This window comes from Equus caballus, chromosome 27 (assembly GCF_041296265.1).
Source record: "Equus caballus isolate H_3958 breed thoroughbred chromosome 27, TB-T2T, whole genome shotgun sequence".
Classification (NCBI taxonomy): domain Eukaryota; kingdom Metazoa; phylum Chordata; class Mammalia; order Perissodactyla; family Equidae; genus Equus; species Equus caballus.
In genome coordinates this window covers 57,416,519-57,437,785 of record NC_091710.1, presented here as the reverse complement: position 1 = coordinate 57,437,785, position 21,267 = coordinate 57,416,519, and the positions used below count along the sequence as shown (strand labels likewise).

Here is a 21,267-nt window from a genome sequence, read left to right as displayed (position 1 = left end):
GGCCTGGGGAAAATAAAATGCAGATGATGGACACAAAAGGAGATGAAATATTACTAAAAAGATAATAAGTGTATTGGGAGAAGTCCTAAATATAAAACAGAAACATCACTAGATGGAAAAAATGAAGCATGATTAAGAGACAGAGCAGATTTCAAGACAGAGTCAAGATACTATTAATACATCTAATACAAGTTTCACAAGGAAAAGTAAGAGAATGATGGAGAATTTCCCAGACTTAAAGACAGACATGAGGTGGCCACACGAAGCTGTACCGTTAGTTCAGAACAAGACCCCTCTTAAGCCCACACCCACAAAGAGTGATGAAACCAGTCAACTAAAGGAAAGTGCAATGCTGAAAGCTACGAGAGAAAAACAGATTTCCAGCAAAACAACAACAAAACGTAGACTGTCAACAAACACCTGACCAATTATAGCAGCCAGAATGCAATGTATCTTCAAAGTGTAAGGGAAAGAACCTGTTCGTCAGGAATTCTATACCATAGGAACACGATGAGAAGCTAGAGCCACGCTCGTGACCGTGGAAAGCATCTTTCTCACACCACAGAAAAGCACTCATCCCAAAGGTGCTCACCTCTGAAACTGGAGACAAAAGAATAAGTTTACACACAGTGTGTCAGTCCCCAGAGAGACGAATTCCCACAGAATTCTTACTCTGTGCAATGTAAAATAAGCACTAAACTTGGAAACATCAAGTCAAGTCTTGAGAAATAGCTTAAAAGTGATAACCTCTGGGGACAACTCATGGTGAGGAGGGGAGATGTGGGGAACTGCTTTTAATTATAAACTTTATGGTTCTTTATTTAAAAAACAAAAAACAAGCAAAATACTGGGAAAACTGGAATATATAAAGATAAAAATCCAATATCCTCAATATAAAGAGTTAAAAAAATAAAAACGGCCAAGTAAAAAAATGGGGAAAAGAAAATAAAACACAAGACTCTTATAAACACACACAGCATCTTCTTGTTTACAGGAGAAAACGTCACCTGACACTGAGAATGGGCTTAGGAGTCAGCCTTGCTCAGCTTCCCGCCTGTCTCAGGTTATCTCTGCAATTTTAATCTTTCAGGCGGCGATATACAGACAGGACTCCAATCAGGCGGAGCTCAAGATCCCTGCCCTGTGCCTTCTGTCCTAGTGCTGCACAGACAGGGTGACGTGTGGCCTCACAAGCACAAAGGAATCTCTGCTGATTCCTGGCCTTCTGTCATTTAAACAGGTTCCTGGCAGCAGAACTATTCTGACAAGGCTCCATCGCTACCTGGTTGCATAATCCCCTCACCTGCCAGCAGCCGGCCATGGTGCTCCAGTTGTTCTCCCCCGCATTTCTGTAAAAGACATCTTTAAGACACAGGGGACTGGCCCAGAAAGGCCCAGCAGCTGCACAGGCATCCTCCGGTTTCCCTTGACATGCCCGAGACATGGCATTTTAGGTGATAGGTTCCTCTTCTCCTTTAGTTTTCTTTCTTTTGTATAACTTTGGGAGGCAACAGTGAAGTGTTTATTCAAAGAGTCTGGAAGCCGGAAAGAAGTCAGCGAGGGCAGCGTCCCTAACAGATTCACCTACCAGAGGAGGTAAGAATCGAGGTCTCTCCAGGGAGCAGGCGCTCAGAGCAGTGGATCCAGGGCTCCGCCACACACCCGGAATCAACACACACACACTTAATCCATCACCTGTGCTGAATATCCAGGTAGTTTCCGGAGTAACAAGGCATCTCTTTAGCCACACGTGACCTGTCGATGCCTGCAAGTGTAGCCAATTTACACTCTGAATTAACTGATTTCTTTGTGCTCTACCGTTTATTTCAGAACAGTCAATGTAAAGCTCTTGGCAATGCTGAAATTCTAACACACCAAAAACGGGCACTCGAAGATAGTGACAAGACACTCATTAAGACCAATGAACCTGTGTTCTTTGTTTAGGCACATGTCACAACCCAAGCTTAATAAATTCTTTCAGAGCTTTTAAGCTGCATTTTTAATCATTTCTCATTCTGAAAAACTTCCACCTTATGTCCTTTTAAAATATCTATTTAATTGTATATTAACAGTGTTAATTACTCAGAGTAGGATCTGGAGAGTGGGGAAAAGGAAATTTTTACTTCCCACACCAAATTTTTTAACAGTATTTCATTAAGATAAAAATTAACGTTCTTAAGTGACAACTTAATATTCAACCTAGGTAACCAATATAAATTATAACCTTCTTATAATCTTGTATGCCTGATGAAAACAAACATATTAGCTAATACACGTGGATTACTTCAGTAATCTAAAATCAAAACCCCACACACTGCCCACGTACCACAAGCACCCACAGGCGGAAAGCAGCCTGGCTGCAGCCTCCTGGATACAAGCACTCTTTTGTTCCACAGGTTTGCCAAGTATGAAAGGACTAATCCAATTAAGTGCATTAACTCTTCTGTACCAATCCATGCACACCTGTTAAGTCCTCATCAGCTTAATAGCAGGTCATTATGCAGCCATCCTGTGATGCTCAGCGGGGAGAGGGTCGGGAGGAGGAACACAGTCTTCACAGTGCTCAAGTTCACTGGGGTCTGAACCTCTGTGTCCCCACAACTCACACGTTGAAATCTAACCCCACGTGATGGTGTTAGGAGGTGGAGCCTGAGGGAGGTGAGCAGGTCATGAGGGTGGAGCCCCCAGGATGGGATTAGTGCCTTTATAAGAGAGACCCCAGAGAGCTCCCTCGCCCCTTCCCCATGTGAGGACACAGCCACAGTGAGAAGTCTGCAGCCCAGAAGAGGGCCCTCACCAGAACTGTGAGAAATGAATTTCGGTTGTTTAAGCCACCAGGCTGTGCTCTTTTGTCAGAGCAGCCAGAACGGACTAAAACAAAGATGCTTAAAATTTCCCTCTGTGAAAAGCTGGAAAAATCAATCTCGATGAAGAAACACAAACCATTACTTTACCAACCAAAATGCAAAATTTGGGGATTCTGTTGCTAGAAATACTTCAGCTAGATGAACTTAAGCCGTTGCCAGAAGCCAATGGAAAATTCCATCTACTGCTATCTACTTCCTAAAAAGCCTTTGAATATCCTCTTTAATCAAAGCAAGGGGAATATAAAAGCTGATAAAAACAAATGTTATCAGATAATCAATACTTCAATGAGGCTTAGGTTAGGAATAAAAGAAAAAAATGATTATTCTCAAATTCCAGACTTGTGCATAACTGTACAGAGATCATGAAAGAAGTGTGCACACCTTCCAGTGAACAACCCTCAAAGGATTAGACCTTACCAGGGAGTCCGTGGGGCCTGGGCTGAGCTAGGAACTATGCGGGAGGCTGTCACATGAACCCTGAAACCACCCCTGAAGTCCGCACACAGACATTGGCTTGCAGACCTCTGGGTCCAGCCAGGCCAGCTGCTGGCCACTCGGCCTCCTTGCCAGGGCTCTCCTCTCTTCCTCCTGCTCCCTTCCATCTTGTCTTCCTTCCCAACACAAACTTCACGGTCACAGGCTCTTTTCCATTGTCCCGTGAGGCAGGAGGAGCAGGGTGAGACGAATACTATCTTTTCCAAGAATCTAGTGCCCCAAGGTTCCCTTGCATGGTATGGGACTTGCATTTTCTGCTCAGCACCATGCTGGTAGCTCCCTCCCTGTGGCAAAGAGCAGCAGTTCACACACGGCACTGTCCGGCCTTCTCCTCCAGACAGGCACTGGGGTGCATCCACTTCCTTCCTGCTTCTGACAGCACCACCACCACCAGAGCGAGCATGAGAGCACAGCACACCGGCGCCAGCACCCCAGGCCCGCCTTCTCACTGCTCTGTGAAGAGAAGCTCGGCTGCTCCTGGAGGCAGCAAAGCTCTCACAGCAAAGTGAGGGACAGCAGGACAGCAGCATGCAGAGAGCTGTGGAAGAAGGAGTGAGCAATGGTAAGAAAAAGCAAAGCAGTAAAATGAAACACACGCTATTCTCCTTTTTTCAGTGAGCTTTCTTATCCACTGTTCAGGTGAGTTTAGGGACGGAAGTAACAGAACAGTCCATAATCTGCCAAAAATTTTAGATTCTATTCTCCACTCCCACAGCTACATGAGAAGCTAATCATCGTTAATGATATAATCACATAATTATTAATGATACTAAAATTTTAAGTGACAAATAAAAATGGCAAGCAATAGGATATATTGGAGTATATGAGGAAGCCATTTGGTATAAACCTAATTCGGCCTGACTTTTTTTTTTCAAAAGGGCCTGACTGGCTATTGAGCACGCATTGCATATCTGCTTAGACATTTCCTATGGCCAGAACAAAGGCCCTTGAGATAAAGATGCAACTTCCCCCCGACATTAGCATTTTTCCTTAGGCTAGGAACTGATTGCTGCACTCACCTCCCAGCTCACCTGTGACCACCCAGCTGGAGACAACAGACTGCCACCCTGCTGTGTTCACTGAGACAGAAGGCCTACCTGCTATTTCCATCAATCGCTGTGCCGACAGAGCAGTCTCGCGACTATTGTAAAAGGGACATTTCAATCCTATGTGAAACATCCTCTTTGAGGGTATATAACCACCCTTATACCCCCACTTCTTTGGAGTGCTCTGTTCCTTTGTGGAAAGACTCTCCCGGGTTATAATCCTCAGATTTAAGCTCAGAATAAACTCACCCAAATTTTCATTTACAGATTGGATATGGATTATTTTCGTCGACATAAGTATTTACAGTATACTACGAAAAATAGTAACAAGAACCTAATTGTATTAAATGTCAAACTAGAACAACTCCAAATTGTATAAAGATGCCAAAATAAACACACATGAAACTCAGATGAAAGGATGCTAGTGTCTATAAATCATAGCAGTATTCCAAGTAACTATTGCAAAAGTGAACTTACAAGTTAGATTCGTACACTTAAGAGGCAGAAATGAGAAAGAACCATTAGATAAAGAAAGAAAACTCATGTCTTAATCTATCATTTCCTTTAAAAACTATTAGAGATATATAAACACACTAAATGGCACCATCCTAAACACTGATTTTAGACAAATGGCTTCAGAGCTGGTGGTGAATGAGGCACCAGCCCCAGATCAGAACTGCGCCAGCCATGTCCTCGTGCTGTAGAGAATGGCTGCTGCCACGTTCCCCCAGCTGACAGCCGGCCCCGGCTCCACCTCTGACCCTGCCTTTAAAGCCCTCCACATCCTCCGTCCACACATGCTGGGAGAATGCCATACAAAGCAACATTGACACCAGGCTTTTTATATCTTGTTCTCCCACCCCCACTCCATGCCCCCCTCTCCATTTACCATTACTCTTGAAAAAACCTGCTTCTGTATTAAGCACTTCCTATTAGAAGAAGGAGAAGGAGAATTTGACTTACACCAAGAAATAAACAAAATGAGTAATGCAGGAAGCATTAGTCCGTCACTCTGACCTTATACACACACACACAATCCCTAAATCTGCTAAGAGACTTAAACGGGGCTTTAAAAAGTAAAGCAAGAATCAGCTTCCACCATGATGGTATGAAGAGTTCCGAGGACCCACTCCCCCGGGAAACTGCTGAAAAGTGTATAAAAAATAAAACCACCACAACCATCTAAAGCCTCTGCAAATGCCCCTAAGGGTGAATACTGAACAGAGAAACATGTTCTTGAGAAAATCTACAAATATTTGGAAGTTCAAAACACCTACAGAAGGCGAGCATCTGTGGAACCTGGACTGGCCGCCACCTCCTCCTCCTGTCCAGCTCAGCAGGCTAAGGCTGCACTCCACACCTCACAGTGATGAGGATCAAGACGGCCCCTGCCCCAGGGAGAGAAGCCCAAGGCTCCTGCCCTACATACTGATCTATATCATTCTCCAGAAAGCATAGAGCGTCCTGACTTTAACCCAATCTGATTCTTATCTAAAGTTACAGGACCACCCAACAACCAGACCCCACCTGCACTGAGACCATTTTAACGATTTTTTTCATGATCTTTCCTTTGTCTTGTCAAGAAATACCTTACATACCTATGCCTTATAAATTTAGCTCTAACCCTCAACACATTGCAGCTCTTCCTGCCCGTGGGTCCTGTCCCCATGCCGGCAGCTCTTCCCGCCCACGGTCCTGCCCCCATGCTACTTCATGCTATTCTCTGAATAAAAGAGCACTAGTGACAGACCTTGAGAGTCAAAGAAATCTTTCTTTCGACTCCTCGACACACCGAGCCCGCATCAACAGCAGCCAGCTCCCGCTCGCCTAGTTGGGGCTGCAGGCTGTTCTCTTGGTAGAACAGGGCTTCATTTCTTATCCTAAGGCTGACTCTTGCGTGAGTGGGGCCGAGAGATGGGGGCCCCTTTCTTTCATTCAGCCCCCATTCAAGGACAGAGGCTACCTTGAGCGTGAAACACTAGGAATCCTGTGGTGGCAATCACACACCAGGAGAAGCAAACCAAGAGAACCCCCGGCTGCTCCCACCCCACCAAACGCTCAGCTCCCAGAGTGGGGTGCCACTTAAAGAGAAGCGCACATGGTCCCCACCCCCACTCCAGAGCCCTGGTTCAGAGACTCTGCCTGGAGGAGAAGCAGGACATCAAAGAGATAGCTGGGAGCCAGCAGGAGCACTTGGAGCTGTGGAAGGAAGACTTTCTTCCCAAAGGCACTGACTTCATTTCCAACAGTGGTGGAGGCTGTGGTGAAGGGCAATCAGGAGGCGACTCACGATGGAGGCTACACTAACGCTGATGTCCAGCTTGCAGAAGAAAATGGGGAAGAGGAGCAGGAGGAGCCCCTTGGGGTCAAAGCAGTTATCAAATGGGGCCTCAGAAACATTCCCTCAAAGGAGCCAGCTTGATGGATTAGCCTCTAGAGAGATTTGTGTCCCAGATTATTGTTGAAAATAACAGAGCACCCATCAAGGCAATTAGACAAGAAAAAGAAATAAAAAGCATCCAGATTGGAAAGGAAGAAGAACTACCTCTATTTGCAGATGACATCATCTTTCACACAGAAAATCCTAAGGAATCCACTAAAAACCTAATAGAACTAATAAGTTTGACGACATAACAGAATACATGATCAATATGCAAAACTCCATTGTGATCCTACACACCAGCAATGATCAATCAAAAAAAGAAATTAGGAAAACAATTCCATTTACAAACACATCAAAAAGAATACTTACGAATAAATTTTACAAAAGCTCAAAATTTGTTCTCTGAAAACTACAAAATATTATTGAAATAATTTTTTAAAAGAGCTAAATACATGGAAAACCATACCATGTTCACGGATCAGAAGACATAACATTGTTAAGATAGCAATACTCCCTAAACTAATCTACAAAGTCAGTGTACTTCCTATCAGGATCCTATCGGACTTCCTTGTGGAAACTGCTTAGCTGATTCTAAAAGTCATAGAGAATCATAAGAGATTCCAAATAGTACACTATTCCCATTTCAAAACTTACTACAAAGTAATGGTAATCAAGACAGTGTGGTACTGGCACATCGTACATAAACAGATCAATAGAACAGAACTGAAAATCCAGAAACAAACCCATACATCTAAGGTCAACTGATTTTCTCAAAGGGTGCCAAGACAAATAGGAAAAGAATAATTTTTTCAACAAATGGTGCTGTGACAACTGGATAGCCACATGCAAAAGAACGAAGTTTAGACCCTTATGTCACACCATGTACAAATACTAACTCGAAATGGATCAAAGACCTAAATGTAAGAGCTAAAACTATAAAACTCTTAAAATAAAACATAGGGGTAAATTTTTATAGCCTTAGATTTGGAAAAGGATTCTTAAAATATCAAAACCATGAGCAACAAAAGAAAAATAGATAAACTGGACTTCATCAAAATTAAAAACTTTTGTGCCTCAAAGGACACTATCAAGAAAACGAAGACAATCCACAGCACGGGCAAAAACATTTACAATCATATATCAGATAAGGAACTTGTATCTAGAATATAAAAAGAATTTTACAGTTCAATAATAAAAAGAAAATCCAATTTTAGAAATAAGTAAAGTGTCAGAATAGACACTTCTCCAGGAAAGTTGTACAAATGTCCAATAAGCACATAAAAAGATGCTCGGTACATTAGTCATTAGGGAAATACAAATCAAAACCACAATGACATACTACTTCACACCACTAGGACAGGTAGAATGAAAAAGTCAGATACGTATTTGTGATGATGTGGAGAAATGAGACCCTCAGACACTACTGGTGGGAACGTAAAATAGTGCAACCACTTATAGAAAACAGTCCAGTTCCTAAAACGATTAAACATAGAGTTACCACATGACCCAATGTCTTAGTCCATTTGGGCTGCTATAAAAGAATACCATACACTGGGTGGAACAGACATTCATTTCTCACAGTTCTGGAGGCTGGAAGTGCAAGATGAAGGTGCCGACAGATTCAGTGTCTGGTGAGGGCCCACTTCTTGGCTCACTGATAGCTATGTTGTCAGTGTGTCCTGAGGCCTGAGAAGGCAAAGGAGCTCTGTGGGGTCTCTTTTATAAGGACACTAATCCCATTCATGAGGGCTCCACCCTCATGACCTAATCACCTTCCAAAGGCTCCCCTCTCCTAACACCATCACTTTGGAGGTTAGAATTTAACATATGAATTTGGAGAGATATAAACATAGTCTACAGCAACTTTACTCCTAGGTATATACCCACTAGAAATGAAAACGTAGGTTCACATAAAATCTTTTACATAAATGTTTATAGCAACATTATTCATAATAGCCAAAAAGTGGAAACAACCCAAACTTCTACGGTATATGGATACAACGGAATATTATTCAGCCATAAAAAGGAATGACACATGCTACAAATGAATGAACCTTTATGACATTATGCTAAGTGAAAGAGACCAGTCACGAAAGTCCACAGACTATCTGATCTGTTCATATGAAAGCCCAGGATAGTGAAATCTATAGTGATGGAATGCAGATCAATGGTTGCTTAGGGCTGCTTGGGGAAGGGAAATAGGGAGGTGGACAGCTACAGGCTATGGAGTTTCTTTTTGAGGATATGAAAATGTCCTAAAATTGACAAGTTTCACATATCTGTGAATACACTAAAAACCATTTAACTGTATATTTTAAGTGGATGAACTGAATGTTATATGAATAACATCTCAAAAAAGCTGTTTAAAAAGAAAAAGGAAGACAGTTACATTTGAAAATGCTGTGTTAGGGGTGCAGACGGAACTCACAAGCCCAGAGAGACCTTATTCCCACCACCTCTACCAGCCTTGGTCAAAGAGTGGAAGGAAAATGCCTGAAATATCTGGGCACTTCTCAAAGTAGACACTTAATAGCAGTTTTACAACCACAAATAGTTCATAACAACGGCACGTGTGCACTACCCATTTTGTTCATCTGTAATGATGCCTGAGCAAGGATGTCTGTCAACTGTCATTACTGATATATATGTCCCAATTGTGGTAACCAGCACACGGCCCACGAAGCTTGGGTACAGACAACTGACAGCAACCCCTGTTTGACTTAACACATGCAGAGATTTAACACAGAGAACTAGCTACACACGAAACTGCTAGAAGACTGACGATGGGACTCTACACTGAGCCGCAGGAACAACTCCCTGAGAACTGTAACAGAGCTCACCCACTAGGAGAACGGCCATTGATTTACAACCACAGCACGGAGGAGCAGGAGGGTGCTGTCCTCAACACTCCTCTAGAGCAACTTTCTCTGCCCCAATCCAGGGACCAGGACGCCTTGCCAAACCTGGTGACTCCAGAAACACACTTCCTGAGCTGCATGTGTGGAAAGAGGAGGAACCATGTGGCTATAAACCCACTCCATGGCTGGCGGAATACAGGAGCCACATGGAGCCTCAAACTCTCTCTTTCCCTCCCCAATAAACTCTGTTCCAAATTCAACTCTTTCCTAAGGAACACCAGCTGCAGGGAGTCTGAGAGTCACCACTGACCACGGGAAGTGACCATTTTAGCTTTCCACCTACAGGAGAGGAAGGCCCACCAGAGACTGGAGACATAACTGAGTGAGCCAATTTAACACAGCTCTCACAGCCCCATCCCACCCTTACCCTCCAGGGGCTGGCACCAACGGGCAGGAGAGGACTTGCTTCTGAGGGGAAAGGCTACCTTAAAGGAAGATTCACATTTTGTAAAACGCAGGGACTAGACCTTGATGGAACTTATCCAGAAACAAAAATCTAGAAAAGGAAAAGTTTTACAAATCAGACTTTACTATGCTCCAGCTAATATCTCTGAATAAAGACACCGTAAACACTAGGAATGTAGGTCAGGTTCCTGGGCTCCACTTACCAGCTCTGCAACCTGATGGAAATGACACAGTGCCTCCTAAGCCTGAACTTCATCAAACACAGACAGCACTGACCTCCACCTACGAGACAGCTGCAGGTTAAACTTGACAGGTCCCTGCTCCCCTCTACTCTCACTGTATAAGTATCTTTTCTGATTTACATTTTCTATGATTTTTAAATGTTCACTTGTAGACTTGTGGGCCAGCAAAAAAACTGTACTGTAATACTATGAAATCTCTCTCTCTGATTAAAACTACAATATAGGCATTTGAAGTATTGTGTATATTAGCATGTTTAAAATACTATCAAAATAAATGATACTCTAGCCAGCATAACCTACTAAAGAAAGAAGACATGGCAGCCCAGTAACATTATGACTCAATATTATTCTGTAAGTTCTAACAATACAAGGCATAATACAGAAATGAATTAAAACTACTAAAAAGGAAATTACAATTATTATTATTTAGGCAAAGACTATATAACCAGAAAATGGAAAAGCATCAAATGAAGGACCATTAGATCTAATGAAATGGCTAAATATAAAATAAATAGCTTCATTCCAGTTAAAGACACTAGAAAAAAAGCCATTTACAGTAACAAAAATGAATTGAAAATGTCCAGAAAAAAAGTTACATGTTGCTTTAACAGATTATATTAAAAAGACTTGAGGAGCCAGCCTGGTGGCATAGTGGTTAAGTTCGCGCACTCTGCTTTGGTGACCCAGGATTTGCGGGTTCGGATCCTAGGTGCAGACCTAGCACTGCTCATCAAGCCATGCTGTGGTGACATCTCACATAAAGTAGAGAAAGACTGGCACAGATGTTAGCTCAGTGACAATCTTCCTCAAGCAAAAAGAAGAATATCGGCAACAGATGTTAGCTCAGAGCCAATCTTCCTCACAAAAAAGAAAAAGAGAGAGACTTGAATAAATGAAGGAAAAAAATCATTACCTGAATGGCAAGACTAAAAATTAGAAAGTGTCATTTCTTCTCAAATTATTCCACTGGTCTGGAAGAGTGATTTCTAAATGGGGTGGGAGACAGAATCTGTTGCTCTAAGTCATAGAGGCTCCTGAAGATTCAGATCTAAGCCCATTTGCTTTCTCCCCAAGTTCCCCAGACTCACTGAGCTACTGTCACTATTGGCATTATGGCAAGGGCCTCAGGAGTGTGGAATACAAGAAAAAAAGTGAAATTCAAAAGAAGGAGAAGAAAACCCACACGCTGGAAGAAAATATTTGCAAAAGACATACCTGATAAAGGATTATTGTCCAAAATATACAAAGAACTCTTAAAAGTCAACAAGAAAATGAAAACCCAATAAAAAAAATGGGCAAAAGACTTGAAAAGACATTTCACCAAAGAAGATATATATACAGGATGAAACCAAAAAGATGAATTCCTATGTCTCATGGAAAAACAAGCCTGTTTTCCACTTTCACATGCAAAAGTGAATAATCAAAGATGGCAGCTGTGACTGGTGATCCAGCCTCAGTGAACCTGTGTGTGCTTGTCAAATAGCAGGGGGTACACAGTGTGTTCATTTCAATAAAAACAATTAAGGATTAACTAAAAGATACAGAGATGGCAAATAAGCATATGAAACAATGATCAACATCATATGTCACTAGGGAATTACAAATTAAAAAAACAGTGAGGTACCACTACACAACTATTCAGTGTGGCCAAAATGCAAAACAGTGACAACACCAAATGCTGACAAAGTCATACAGAAACAAGAACACTCGTTCACTGTTGGTGGGAACGCAAAATGAAAAAGTTACTTTGGAATACAGTTTGGCAGTTTCTTACCAAACTAAACATATTCTTAACATATGATCCAGCAATCACACTCCTTGGTATCCACCCGAAGGAGTCAAAAACTTATGTCCACACAAAATCCTGCACATGAATGTCTACAGCAGTTTCATTCATAATTTCCAAAACTTGGAAATAACCAAGACATCCTTCAGTAGGTGAACGGATAAATTAACTGGTCCATCCAGACAAAGGACTATTATTCAGTGCTAAAAAGAAATGAGCCTTCAAGCAATGAAAAGACATGGATGAGCCTTAAATGCATGTTACTAAGTGAAAGCCGCCAAGCTGAAAAGGCCACATACTGTATGATTCCAACTATGTGACATTCTGGAAAAGGTAAAACTGTAGAGACAGCAGAAAGATCAATGGTTGCCACAGGGTGGGGGTGGGAGATGAAGAGGTGGAGCTCAGAGGATTTCAGGGCAGTGAAACTACTCCATGTGATTCTGTAATGGTGGACTTGTGTCATTAATTTGTCCAAACCCACAGAATGTACAACACGCAGAGTGAACCCTAATGTAAACTATGGACTTTGGGTGATGATGACGTGTCAGTGTAGGTTCATCAGTTGCGACAAATGCACCATCTGGTGAGGATGTTGATAATCGGGCAGGCTGTGCATGTGAAGGCGGGGGTGGGGAGGCATATGGGAAATCTCTGTACCTTCCCTTCAACTTAGCCGTGAACCTAAAACTGCTCTAAAAAGTAGTCTACTAAAAACAAGGAAGAAGACAAACTGGCTCAATAAGACACATACAAACACAAAAAGTAAACAGGAAAGAGAAGACATTTTTTAAAGTCTATTAAAATGCAACTGAAGAGGCCGGCCCCATGGCCGAGTGGTTAAGTTTGCACACTCTGCTTCAGCGGCCCAGGGTTTCACGGATTCGGATCCTGGGCACAGACACTGCACTGCTTGTCAGGCCATGTTGAAGTGGTGTCCCACATAGTACAACCAGAGGCACTCACAACTAGGATATACAACTATGTTCTGGGGGGCTTTGGAGAGAAGAAGGAAAAAAACAAAAAAAGATTGGCAACAGATGTTAGCTCCGGTGCCAAACAAAAAAAAAAGTCAACTGTGCTTTCAACTACTAAATGTATTATAAAACTTCAATAAGTAAAACTGTGGAAATGGAACAAGAATACACAGAACTCAAGAAAACAAAATGGAAAACCTAACAGACCCCAATATATAGTGATTTTAATATACAGTAAGAGGCATAACAAAGAGAGTAAAAGAAAAAAGATTTCTTAAAAAATAGATTTAGGACAACTGGTTATCTATTTTGAGAGAAAAAAAGTTAAATCCTTATTTTCAAAACAGACAGCAGAATAAATTCCACAGAGATGAAAGAGTTATTTCTTTAAAATGAAGCCATAAAGGAACTAGAAGAATCTGATCTCAGGGAAGGAAATGCCTTTCTAAGCATAACAGCAAGAGGAAAAAGACCCAGAGAAACTGAGAGATTTTATCATTTTTTTAAAGAAGTCACATATTTTAATAAAAAGTCTAATTTGAAATTCATATACATTTATAATATCAAATATTGATGTGTGATACAGTAGAAAATAAACATTTGGTCTTTGTCCCTGTTTCCTGGCACAAAGCTTCTAAAACCCTTGGAATTTACAGTCTTTTGTATGCTAATAAGATGAATGGCAGGGGGCCACAGAGCTTCAGGAAGGGGGTTGGTCACCAGAAAAGCCAAGCCCCTGACAGAACCTTCAGCCCCACCCCAACCCCTCCTGTGAACTCTGGGAGGGAAAGGACTGGAAACTGAGTTTAATCCTCAATGGCAATGATTTAATCTTTTAATCTATCAAGCCTAGGTAATGGAACCGACATCAAATCCCCTAAATGACAGAGTTTGGGGAGCCTCCAGGTTGGTGATCACATTCATGTGCTGGGAGGATGGCGTGTCCATAGAGGGCAAGGAAGCCCTGCACCCCTCCCCTCACATCTTGTCCCATGTATCTCTTCCACTTGGTTGGTCCTGAGTTTTATCCTTTATAACAAATCAGTAATCCCAAGTAAATCACTTTCTTGAGTTTCTGTGAGCTGTTCTAGTGAATTATTGAAACTGACAGGGGTCATGGAAACCCCTGATTTGTAGTCAGCTGAACAGAAGTGTGGGGAGCCTGGGCACTCCATTTTATTATAGTAAAACTTACATAAGATAAAATTTCCCATCTTAACCATTTCTAAGTTTACAGTAGTGTCTTAGTTCAAAATGCTACACCACAATACCATAGACTGGCTTATAAACAACACAAATTTATTTCTCACAGCTCCAGAGGCTGGAAATCCAAGATGAAGCGGCCTGCAGATTCAGTGACTAGGGACACCCACTTCCTGGTTCAGAGAGTACTTTTCCCTGTGTCCTCACATGGCGAGAGGGGTGAGGGAGCTCCCTGAGGCTGCATGTAAAAGAGCACTAATCCCATCTGTCAGTGTTCCATCCTTATGACCTAATCACTTCCCAAATGTTCCACTTCCAAATATCATTACATTGTGGATCAGGTCTCAACAAATGGATTTTGGGGGGATACAAACATTCAGTCTATAGCAAGCACAGCAGTGTTAACTATACACACATTGTTGTACAAAGAACTACAGAACTTTTCATGTTACAGAACTGAAATTCCCACCCACTGAACAATAACTCCCCTTTTCTCCCTTCACCCAGCCTCTGGCAACCCCCATTCTATTTTGTGCCTCAGACTTTGACTACCTCAATACCTCACATGTGATTAAGTGGAATCACATAGTATTTATCTTTTTGCGCCTGCCTTGTTTCACTTAGCATAATAACCCCAAATTTTACCAATGTTGTAGCATATGACAGGATTTCCCTTTTTAAAGCTAAATAATATTCCATTCTATGCATATACCACATTTTCTTTATCCACTTATCCTTTGATGGACATTATAGCTGTTTCAACTTCCTGGCTCTTGTGAAATCTATATATAGGTAGAATGGATATATATCCAGAAGTGGGACTGAATCATATCGTAGTTCTGTTTTTAACTTTTTGGGAATCTCCACAGTGTTTTCCATAGCAGCTGTACCACTTCACATTCCCATCAACAGTGCACAGAGTTCCAATTTCTCCACATCTTTGCCAACACTTATTTTCTGATAGTGGCCATGATAATCAATGTGAGGCAACATCTCATTATGGTGTTGACTTGCGTTTCAATGATGATTAGTGATGTTAAGTACCTTTTCACATATTTGTAGGCAATTTGTGTAATTCTTTGTAGAAATGTATACTCAAGTTCTCTGCCCATTTTTTTAACTGTAGGAGTTCATTATATATCTGGATACGAACCTCTTAGATATGCGGTTTGCAAATATTTCCTCCCATTCCATAGGTTGCCTTTTTAATGTTGATTGTTTTCATTGCTTCACATAAGTTTTTATGTTTCATCTGGCCTCACTGGTCTATTTTTGCTTTTGTTGGCTGTGTTTTTGGTGGCATATTCAAGAAATCACTGCCCAGAGCAATATGAAGATTTTCACCTATGTTTTCTTCTAAGAGTCTTATAGTTTCAGGTATTCATTTTGAGTTAAACTTCTGTATATGGTATAACATAAAAGGCCCAACTTTATTCTTTTTGCATGTGGATATCCAGTTTTACCAATATCACTTGCTGAAGAGACTCTTCATTCCCCATTGTGTGTTCTTGGCAACCCTGTCATAGATCATTTAACCATATAAGTGAGGGTTTATTTCTGGGCTCTCTATTCTGTTCCATTAGTCTATATGTCTGTCTTTATACCAGTACCATGTTTAGATTATTGCAGTTTGTAATACGTTTTGAGTTTAGGAAGTGTGAGGTTTCCAGCTTTGTTTTCCTCAAGAAAAAAAAAAAATGGCTGCTCAAAAATTATTTTGGCTATTCAGAGTCCTTTAGGATTCCATACGAATTTTAAAATGTCTCTTTCTATTTCTGTAAAAACTGCCATTGGGATTTTGATAGGAATTGGACTGAATCTATAGACCACCTTGGGTAGTATGGACATTTTAACAATGTTGAGTCTTCCACTCCATGAACACAAAATGTCTTTCCATTTATTTGTGTCTGCTTTAACTTCTTACAGAAATGTTTTTTCTACCTTCAGTGTACAACTTTTTTGCCTCCTTGGTTAAGTTTACTCCAAAGCATTTTATTCTTTATGATGCTACTATAAGTGGGACTGTTTTCTTAATCTCCTTTTTGGAATCTTCACTATGGTGTATAGAAACACAACTGATTTTGTATCCTGGAATTTGTCTGAATTTACTTATTAGTTATAACAAGTTTTTTGTGGAATTCTTAGAGTTTTCTACATACAAGATCATGTCATCTGCAAACAGAGATAACTTTATTTTTTCCTTTCCAATTTGGACGCCTTTTCTTTCTTTCTCTTTCCTAATTGCTCTGGTTGGGACTTCCAGTACTATGTTGAATAGAAGTGGCAAAAGAGGGCATCCTTCCATTATTACTGATCTTAGAGAAAAAGCTTTCAATTCTTCATCACTGAGTAAGATGTTAGCCGTTGGCTTTTCATATATGGTCTTTATGATGTTGCGGTATTTCCCTTCTATCTATAATTAGTTGAATGTTTTATCATGAAAAAGTGTTGACTTTTGTGGAATGCTTTTTCCGGATCAATCGAGAGGATTATGTGGTTTTACTCTTTCATTATATTAATATGTTGTACTGTATTACACATTGATTTTCAAATGTTCCACCATCCTTGCATTCCAGGTAAGTCCCACTTGGTCATAGTGTATTATCCTTTTAATGTACTGTTGAATTTGGTTTGCTAATCATCAACATTCATTAAAGATATTGGTCTATAGTTTTCTTATAGTATCTTTTTCTGATTTTGGTATTAGGGTAATGCTGGTCTCATAAAATGAGTTTGGAAATGTTCCCCACTTCTTCAACCTTTTAGAAGAGTTTAAGTAGGACTGATGTTAATTCTTCTTCGAATGTTTGATAGAATTTTCCAGTGAAGCCACCTGATCCTGGAAGCCTTTGTTGGGAGGTTTTTGATTACTGATCCAATCTCCTTACCAATTATACATCTGTTCAGATTTTTATTTCTTCATGTTCAGTCTTGGCAGGTTATAAGTTTCTAGAAATCTATTCATATCTTTTAGGTTATCCAATTTGTTAGCGTATAATTGTTCATGGTAGTCTCTTATGATCCTTTTTATTTCTGTGACACCAACTGTAATGTCATCTTTTTCATTTCTGATTTTTGTTATCTTCTGTTTTTCTCAGTCTAAGGGTCTGTCAATTTTGTTAATCTTTTCAAAAAACCAACTCTTAGTTTCATTGATTTTTTTGTATTCTTTTTTCTATCGATTCATCTATCTCTGCTTTAATATTTATTTCCTTCTTTCTGCTAACTTTGGGTTTAGTTTGTTCTTTTTCTAGTATCTTTAAGTGTAAATATAGGTTGTTGACTTGAGATCTAATTTTTAATGCAGGCATCTACCACTACAAACTCCCTCTTAGTACTCCTTTTGCTATATCACATAAATATTGGTACCTTGTGTTTTTGTTTTCATTTGTCTCAAAATATTCTTATTTCTCTTATAATTTTTCTTTTGTCACATTAGTTATTTAAGAGTGTGTTGTTTGGGGCGAGCCTGGTGGCATAGTGGTTGAGTGCACATGCTCTGCTGCAGTGGCCCGGGGTTCACAGGTTCAGATCCCAGGCATGCAACTACACACCACTCATTAAGCCATGCTGTGGCAGCATCTCACATAACAAAATAGAGAAGACTGGCACAGATATTAGCACAGCGATAATCTTCCTCAAGCACAAAGAGGACGTTTGGCAACAGATGTTAGCTCAGGGCCAATCTTTCCCACCAAAAAAAAGAAAAAGTGTGTTGTTTAATTTCCACATATTTGTAAATTTTCCAGTTTTCCTTTAGCTATTGATATCTAGTTTCATTCCACTGTGGTTCAAAAAGATCCTTGGTATGACTTCAGTCTTCTTATTTTTGTTAAGACTTGTTTTGTGGCCAAACATGTCATCTTTCCTGGAGAATGTTCTTTGTCCATTTGAGAGGAATGCGTGTTCTGCTGTGGGTGGAATGTTCTATATAGTCTGGTTAGGTCCATTTGGTCTACAGTGTTGTTCAACTCTACTGTTTCTTTATTGATCTTCTGTCTGGTTGTTCTATTCATTATTGGCAGAAATCTGTTCCTACTATATTATGTTGCTGTCTATTTCTGTCTTCAACTCTGCCAATGTTTGCTTCACATATTTGGGAGCTCTGACATTAGGTGCATATGTATTTATACATATAATGTTTGCATGTACTTACTTTCCTCGTGAACTGACACTTTTATCACTATATAATGACCTTCTTTGTCTCTCATGACAGTTTGACTTTTTATCTGATATACTTGCATACTTTTTTTTTTAAACCCACTCTGCCACTCTCTGTCTTTTGATTGAGGAATTTAATCCATTTACAGTGAAAATAATTACTGATAGGGAAACACACACTATTTCCATTTTGTTGCTTATTTTCTGATGTCTTGTAGCTTATTTATCCCTCTTTTCCTCTCTTGATCCTTTCTTTGTGTTTCATTGGTTTTCTGTAGTGACATGCTTTGATTCCTTTCTCATTTACTTTTGTGTATCTTCTATAGGTATTTTCTTCGTGGTTACCATGGGAGTTACACGAAACATTTTATAACTATAACAATCTATTTTAAACTGGTAACAACTTAACTTCAACTATACACTAAAACTCTCCTTCTTTACATCTCCCCTTCTTTATGGTATTGATGTCACAAATTAGATCTTTTCATATTTTATATCTATTAGTTTTATTGTTAGTTATTTTTAATGCTTTTATGCTTTTATTTTTTAAGTTCTATACCCGAATTAAAAGTGATTTATGTACTACTACCATTAGTGTTACAAGATTTTTTTTTTTCTGCTTTATCTCCCCAAATCCCCCCGGTACACAGTTGTATATCTTAGTTGCAGGTCCTTCTAGTTGTAGCATATGGGACACCGCCTCAACGTGGCCTGACGAGTGGTGCCATGTCTGTGCCCAGGATCCGAACCCTGGGCCACCACAGCGGAGTGTGCGAACTTAACCATTCAGCCACGGGGCCAGCCCCTACAGTGTTACAAGATTTTATATTTGTCTATATGTTTACCAAAGAGCTTTATATTTTCATATGCTTTCATGTTATGTCTAGCATCCTTTCATTTCAACTTGCAGGACTCCCTTTAGCGTTTCTGATACGGCAGGTTTAGTGGTGATGTACTCCCTCAGCTTTTGTTTATCAGGGAAGGTCTTTATTTCTCCTTCATTTTTTAAGGACAGTTTTGCCAGATACAGTATTCTTGGTTGGCAGTATTTTTTCTTTCAGCATTTTGAATATATCATCCCACTCCCTCCTAGCCTGTAAGGTTTCTGCTGAGCTATCTATTGATAATCTCATGAGAGCTCCCTTGTATGTGACAATTTGCTTTTTTCTTGCTGCTTTCAAGATTCTCTCTTTACTTTTGACAGTCTTACTATAATGCATCTTGGTGTGGGACTCCTTGAGTTCAACCTGATTGGTGTCCCTTGAGCTTCCTGAATTTGGATGTTCATTTCCTTCCTCAGGTTTGAGAAGTTTTCTGCCATTATTTCTCATAGATTTCTGCCCTTATTCCTTATAGTTCTCCCATACTGCATATATTGGTCCACTTGTTCATATCTCATAAGTCTCTTAGGTTTTCTACATTCTTTGCCATTCTTTTCTTTGTTCCTGACCCAATAATTTCAAACAACTTGTCTTCAAATTCTCTGATCCTTTCTTCTGCTTGACTGAGTCTGTTGAACCCCTCTAGAGAATTTTTCAATTTAGTTATTGTATTATTCAGCTCCCGAATTTATTTGGTTCTTTTTTTATACTTTATATATATATATATATATATATATATTTGATATTTACATTTTGCTCATGCATCATTTTCCTGCTTTCATTTAGTTCTCTATGTTCTCTTGTAGCTTACTGAGTTTAACAAAAATATTTTGAATTCTTAGGTAATTCAAAAATCTCAGCTTCTTTAGGGTCAGTTTCCAGATATGTATCTTGTTCCTTTGATTGGGCTGTATTTCCCTGTTTCTTTGTATGCCTCATTATTTTTTGCTGGGATTAGGGCATTTGAAAAACTAGCCACCTCTCCCAGTCTTTTTGGACTCACTCTGCACAGGGAAAGACCTTCACCTATCAGTCTGGCTAGAGATTCTGGGAGCCTCTCAAACGTTTTCTGGGGATGTCTTCTTTGAGCTTGTGCATGTAATTTCCCAATTAGAGAGTTTTGCCAGTCTCTTTTTCCAGAGCCTGTAACCTCTTTCTCCCTCTGGTGTCTGTCTGCAGTACCACAGGTTCTTTGGCACGGCAACAAGCAGCTGAGCTCTCATCTGTCCTCAGTGGCCCCAGGTATCCAAAGTATGCCAGTTCCTTAGCACTCCCAGTCAGGTGAGACAGAAATCAGTGCAAATGGCTTCTCAAAAAGCAGGAATGGAGCCAGCCCTGGTGGTCCAGTGGTTAAAGTTGGGCACTCTCACCACTTTGGCGGCCTGGGTCTGCTTCCTGGTCACAGAACCACACCACCTGTCTGTCAGTTGCCACGCTGTGGTGGCAGTTCCCACAGAAGAACTAGGACTTACAGCTAGGATATACAATCATGCACTGGGGCTTTGGGGAGGAAAAAAAAAAAGAGGAAGATTGGCAACAGACATTAGTTCAAGGCAAATCTCCTTCCCTGCAAAAAAAAGAAAAAAAAGCTGGAATGTTGAATACATGTTCCACTCTTCTATTTCCCTCCTGATGGAGAAGTCATGAGCTTGGTGTTTATTACCAATCATGCCAAGGTGTGCTGCTTGGGGGAATGCTTAGGGTGAAATGAAACAACTTTCCTTACCCGTTTCAGTGCAGCTGTTCTTGGCTTTGCACATGCCTAGGATACTGTAACTTCTTAACTGCTTTCTGGAGTTGTCATAAAGGCTTTCTGGAACATATCTTAAGTCAATGCCTCTGGGGGGAAACAAGGCTGGGGCTTCCTTTCAACCATCTTGCTGGCATACCTCCTCTTACATTT

The 21,267-nt window shown here is 40.5% G+C and overlaps 1 protein-coding gene across 2 annotated transcripts in view; it reads right to left on the bottom strand.

Annotated features, from left to right (window-relative positions):
* Positions 1-21,267, bottom strand: part of TDRP (testis development related protein) — a 54,123-nt gene that overhangs the window by 20,285 nt on the left and 12,571 nt on the right. The window contains exons 3-5 of one of the 2 annotated variants that reach the window (XM_070252849.1): positions 3,390-3,900; positions 2,464-2,649; positions 1,628-1,765 (exon numbers count right to left, since the gene is read on the bottom strand). The exons of the other annotated variant lie outside the window; for it this stretch is intronic. Of the exons in view, the coding sequence (XP_070108950.1) occupies positions 2,478-2,649; positions 3,390-3,900 (683 nt within the window). The 3' untranslated portion in view covers positions 1,628-1,765; positions 2,464-2,477. Of the gene's footprint in view, positions 1-1,627; positions 1,766-2,463; positions 2,650-3,389; positions 3,901-21,267 lie in introns of those variants that run through there. 2 annotated transcript variants of the gene reach the window in all.